We start from the raw sequence: 6,001 nt of genomic DNA, 5'->3' as shown, positions 1-6,001 counted from the left end.
CCATGAACTTTCGAGGAAAAGAGCAAATAAACAGTGTTTAAAAATAGATATAACTGCAATATTTGGCTTTTCAAATTTGTGCAAGATTCAAACTATATAAAGCGCGTTATGAGCACACTTTTATTTTGTAGAATTTTGTATTTTGTGTTACAGCGGGAAGTAGTGATATTAAAGTGTGAATGTTTTAACCCCCAGCCCCTCTTTGTGTTATTAATATTCATTTAAATTTTAGTGGTCTTTGTGAAGGCATATATTTGTCACTGTGGTATCAGTTTAATTTTTCTTTTTAGGTAAAGCTCGCCAGACTAACACTTGTAATAATAATATCACATAGGTTCCTTGAGTCTGAGTAGGTGGGGTCACAAGAGCCAAGATGGCTGACTTGAACGAACCGTTATCAGACGAGGCTGACTTTAGGGAACCGTTATCAGACGAGGAGAAGGTTTGAATCTTGTCAACTTCTTTGATTCATTTGCTTTAATATGCTAAGAAGTCAATTTCACATAACCAAGGGAAATGCCAGAATTGAGCGAAATAGTGTAATAACAAAAACGGCTGTTATTTCCTCAAGTAGCTTTAGCTTACCATTCAGCCAGCGCTTGTAAAGGCTTCCCTATGCGAGAAGCTAGCTGAGTTCTAGCAAGATAATTAAAATTGTGTGACATATGCTTTCATTGTTACATTCAATGCATTGGAATGAAAGGCAAAATTACTAACAAGATGTGTTTTTTTTTTTTAATTTGAGATCCGGGTATATGTCCGTTGATGGAATGGTTTGCTTGGGTCAATGTGATACAGTTGCAGCCCACGTATTTGGTCACCTCACATGATGACATGCCAAGCCGTTTAGTTCAGATGAAGCCCGAAGAGCACATACAAAGTGACAGTGATGTCCCCCGATAATTTCAAAAGCTCCATTTCATGCTCATATTTTATGTTCTTTGATGCCATTGTCATCAACATAAATGTGCGGCAAACTGATTCGGTGGCGCGAGCACTGTTAATGTGATTGCGAACACACACGAAGCCCATTTCACTCCTGTGTATTTGTTTACATGAGTTGTTGATGAAAAAAGAGACGCAAAGTTTTGTCCCAACGCACCTCTTTAAAAAAAAAAAAAAGTGTATAGGCTAAATGACAAAGTTATCAAATTAAATGTGCATGTACACAAACATTATTGGAGATATCGCTACCAGTTAGAGTCCCAAATAGGATGAGTCTTGTTTTTCCTGGCATGACAGCTCAATTTAATGTTCATACTGTGCATCTATTTTTGGTCTCAAAGGTTCGCATTGCAGCTAACTTTGTGACCCGTGCTCCCCCAGGAGAGTTCAACCACGTCTTCAATGGTAAGAGGTCTCTCAACAAGTTTTTATTTATTTATTTTAATTGTACAATTTGAAATTTTGGATGCATTATATAATTGTGTATTGTAAAGTATACATTAAAGAGTTGTTGTATTAGTTGCACCTTTAATTTAAACCAAAAGTGTAGGTTTGGTCTCAACATTGGGAGGGGCGCTATAACAGCATAATCTGCATGTACATTTTTTGCTGGGGATGGGACATTAATAAGACCAAACAGATTGGGTACATTTCTCATATATAGCTGGTTCCTACGTAAAAATGAAGAAGGTTACAATAACTTTATTTTCAAGGGAGAAAGTCATTTTTCAAAAAACTTGCTTCATACAAAGGAAATTTACAGTGGTTGGGTTTTGTTTTTGGTTTTTTTTTTTGGGTGGGGGTTAAAAAATGTGCATCGGCTGCAAATAAAAATATTTTTTAATGATGATAAGGGATAGAAAATACATACATTTTAACTAGGGAATAAATGCACAGTTGGATTAACGTTAACAGTAGGAAAAGTACAGGAAGACACGTCTCTAAGCAGCTTTCTACTCGACTTTTTTAGGTTAGCAAGTTCACACAGTCTAATGTTATGCTAACTGATGCAGGTCGGACTTTCAGTTGCAAAATTAGTGGTGTGTTCCCTACCTTCACAACTTTGACGTCTTTTTACATTACTTAAAGTGGCTGCTGCTGGCCGAAAATTGTCGGGATTGTGTGAATGTGGGGGTTCTAGACATCAGCCAATCAAACGTGCCTTTAAAGGGGGGAAAAAATGGACCAGCACATTCAGCAAGTGAAAAGTGGTAAATGTAAATCTGAACATAATGTAAGTTCAATTCTATCCTTACAACTTATGGGAAGACAGTCTAAATTACCTATATAACTGAACTCATTATATAATGCAAATATGGTTGCTTAAAAGTTGGTGGGGACAATTTGAGCATCCTTAAAAGTTGGTGGTGTTATGTCCCTACCGTCCCTATGCAAACCTACGCCCTTGATTTAAACATGCTCATAGTCAACTGATTAGGCTTTAGCGCCTCTGCAATCCTCATGAGTGGAAGAGGTACAGATATTGGATGATTAAATTTTGTGTGTGGAGTCAAGATACCGCTAGCCATAACAGAGAAAATCTGTCATTTTTATAGCTCATATGTTGAACATAGTTGTATCCTAAATATCCTAAACATTTGAAGGTTGCCAACTGAGAAACAATGTGCCACTGCCACTGGTCATCTACATTTCCGGTTAGAAAGGTGAGATGATCAGGCCATAATTTCTTTTTCTGTTACAGACGTGCGGCTTCTTCTCAACGATGATGCCCTCTTCAGGGAAGGAGCATCACAGTAAGTTTCATTTACTGTATTTCAATATTCAGTTTTACAGGAATGTGGTGTGCACACTAAATTAATGAACCTCCATGTAACTATGGCCTGTTAAACAAGCTTTCATCCCATGATGTGATAAATCCTTAACTGTATTATTGCATTTATAACCTTTGCCCAGCTCATTTGCCCAGTACAATATGGATCAATTCATACCTGCCAGACATGATGGCTCCGAAGACCCGGTATGGATCACCACAATTGTTCCTCTTAATTCCATCAACAGTTTTAGAGTCATTTTATCTTCCTTGGTTTTACTCACAGGTACTGATTACAGAGCATGGTGATCTGGGTCAGGGCCGCTTTCTGGACCCACGCAACAACTTGTCGTTCCGTTTTGACCACCTGAGCAAAGAAGCGAGCGATGTACAGACATATGAAGGGGACCAATCTCTTAAAACCTGGAGAGATTGCTGTGACAATGCCATTAGTGCCTATGTCAAAGAGCATTACCCTTCTGGAGTCTGCACAGTGAGTCACACACGAGAAATGCAAAATATAGTACAGTGGTACCTTGACTTACGAGTGACCTGACTTGAGTTTTTTGAGACAATCTGTTAGTTCATTGGGGTTTTTTTTGTTTTAAACTACATGAAAATAAAAAGTATGCTAGATGGTGGCATCAAACTTAATTTCCATTTTTTTTTCATAACACGAAGCAATTTAGCAGATAGGCTCTCAACAGTGTATTACCACCAGTTGACATTTATTTTCAAAGTAAACATTAAAGTGAATTGCACAAAGTACACAATTTAAAGCAATTACGCAACTGCTTTGAGAAACTGCTGATTTAAAGTTACCAAGAATATTGATTCCGTAAGCTGTCAACTGGTTAGACCAGCGGTGGGCAAACCGGTCCTCGAGGGCCGCAGTGGGTCCTGGTCTTTGTTCCAACTGATTCAGCACAGACAGTTTAACCAATGAGGTTTCAGTGGAAACAAGAAGCACCTGACTGCAATCAACTGATTGCACTTGTAAGAAACCAGATTGGTGAAAGGCTGTCCTCAATGGGTATGAACAAAAACCCGCACCAACTGCGGCCCTTTGTGGAATAGTTTGCCCACCCCTGGGTTAGACTAAGTATGTACAATACTGCCGTCTGTTGGCCAAAATACGTATTACAATTGTGGAACTGAACCAGAATACTGTAGTAATGGATTTCCCAAGATATTCAGAGTCATACAAGTGTTTTGAGTCAGTGGGTGTTTATGGAAAATATACAACTCGTAAGTTAAAGCGCCACTATAGTATTTGTACAAGCTAGTTTTAAAAATATTTTTTCTCCTCATTGTGTATCACAGGTATATGGGAAAACTGTTGATGGCCAACACACTATCATAGCATGCATTGAAGGACATCAGTTTCAACCCAAAAATTTCTGGTACTTCTAATAGCTTTTCATATGCTGACAATAAATGGCATTCAATTTGATAGTATGTAAGCCATTGGATAATTTTTTGTCTATATGTGTCTGAGTATTCGTGAAATACGGCAACATTGTTGTTCTTCATAACGATAATAAAGTATCTTTGATTGCCAAACAGGAATGGTCGCTGTAGGTCCGAGTGGAAACTTAACCTTGGGCAGTCCTCTGCGCAGGTTGTGGGAGTATTGAAAGTCCAGGTGGGTTGAACTAGGTTTACAGTTTTGTTTTCAAATAATGTATTAGGAAGAGAGAATTAAAACAATAAGGGAATTAATAAATAGTAATCTTGGTTCTTCCATTTTTAGGTGCACTACTATGAAGATGGGAACGTGCAGCTGCTTAGTCATAAAGAGATAGAGCAGTCAATACCAGTGACGGTAAGTAATCCATTCATTGTTTCAGAATGGTAATTTTTGTCTTAGTTTATTGTTTAGTTGTATATTGTAAACGGAGTGGCACTGTTGTGTCTCCAACAGAGCGAAACTGAGACCGCTAAGAATTTTGTTGACATTATTGAAGAGGCTGAAAATGACTACCAGGTAAGTTACTTTTTAATGGCTATATTGAGTAGCCATTATTTCAATGAAACCATTGAACTAAAATATTTTGAATTCTAGTTGTATGAGTGGTAATATATTCCTCAACTTTTCCACCAGAGTGCAATCAGTGAGAACTACCAGGCCATGTCTGATACAACTTTCAAGGCTCTCCGTCGTCAGCTGCCTGTTACGCGCACCAAGATCGATTGGAATAAAATACTCAGTTACAAAATTGGAAAAGAGATGCAGAATGTCTAATGGGAGGTTTGGGTTAAGCCAGGGATAATCCACTGGTCCTACCTAATCATACCCACGGACTTACCAAAGCAAAACGATCTCAGTTTGGGGCAAAGAATACATTGAAACAACTCATCAAAACGGAGGATTTGCAGACTGTAATAAATATGCATGTCTGATCGAGGGAGAACTGTACTAAAGAAAAACAGTTTGCAGTAAGTGGTTACTTTTGAGTGCGTGATGTGCAAGACTTGTTGGGTTAGTTATCCAAGAATGAGAGTTTGGTCAATTCTGTCAGAACAGCATATTATTAAAGACTCGCAGTGTGCATAAAATCATCATGTGCAATAAAGCACATCATTTATAAGGATTTGTAGCAAGATGTTATATTTCATTTTTGGTTGGCTCAATTTAGGGAAAAGGTGAGATGATCAATATTCATGTATTTAATGAGACATGATGAAGGGAAGCTAGAGTTTGCCAAATTTTACAGTGGCAATTGAAAGTAACACAAACCTTGGCATAGCCCTGCTCCTGAGATGTAAACTTTCACATACTGTTTTATCTGCCAGGTAAGGGAACGTTTTTAAGTTGTCCTCTATGTGTGTCTTTACTCATGCAAGCCATCATGACTGAAATGACATGTATTTTTCTCTGAAGCGGTAATGTGGTCTTGCATTGACTGCACTTAATTCATTTGCCAAAATCTCTTTCCTATGGTAAAGAACTCCATCTCACACCCACAAATGCACATTTCTATTTTAATATACTGTTTTCTTTTGGAGTCACGAAATATTGTACTGTTAAAAAAATGTGTCGGTCAATGCCATGTGCCTGTGCACACATGCAAGATGTTAAGTTCTACAGAGCCACATCAAACTGTAACTACACTAATACTTAAAAGTAGACATTTTTGGATAGATGCTATGTTCAACCCTCAGACGGTTACCAACTTTGTGTGCTAAACTGTTATGTGTTGCCTGTACTGCCCCATTCTGTTGTGTGAATTAAAGGACAAAAATTAAAGGACAATAACTTGCTTATTGATGTGATTGAACACT

At 37.9% G+C, this 6,001-nt stretch overlaps 1 protein-coding gene across 1 annotated transcript; it reads left to right on the top strand.

Moving 5' to 3' along the window:
* Positions 1-224: 224 nt before the first annotated feature.
* Positions 225-5,988, top strand: capza1b (capping actin protein of muscle Z-line subunit alpha 1b). Its single transcript, XM_057817644.1, has 10 exons — positions 225-442; positions 1,287-1,350; positions 2,648-2,699; positions 2,860-2,923; positions 3,003-3,209; positions 4,040-4,119; positions 4,283-4,361; positions 4,470-4,541; positions 4,641-4,703; positions 4,821-5,988. Exons 1-10 carry the CDS (start codon positions 374-376, stop codon positions 4,959-4,961), a joined length of 891 nt encoding a protein of 296 aa, XP_057673627.1. The 5' UTR covers positions 225-373; the 3' UTR covers positions 4,962-5,988.
* The last annotated feature ends 13 nt before the right edge of the window (positions 5,989-6,001 follow it).

The sequence above is a fragment of the Corythoichthys intestinalis genome, chromosome 2 (genome assembly GCF_030265065.1).
Source record: "Corythoichthys intestinalis isolate RoL2023-P3 chromosome 2, ASM3026506v1, whole genome shotgun sequence".
Taxonomy (NCBI): Eukaryota; Metazoa; Chordata; class Actinopteri; order Syngnathiformes; family Syngnathidae; genus Corythoichthys; species Corythoichthys intestinalis.
Note: the sequence above shows the minus strand (reverse complement) of the source record. Positions and strands in the feature narration are given on the sequence as shown.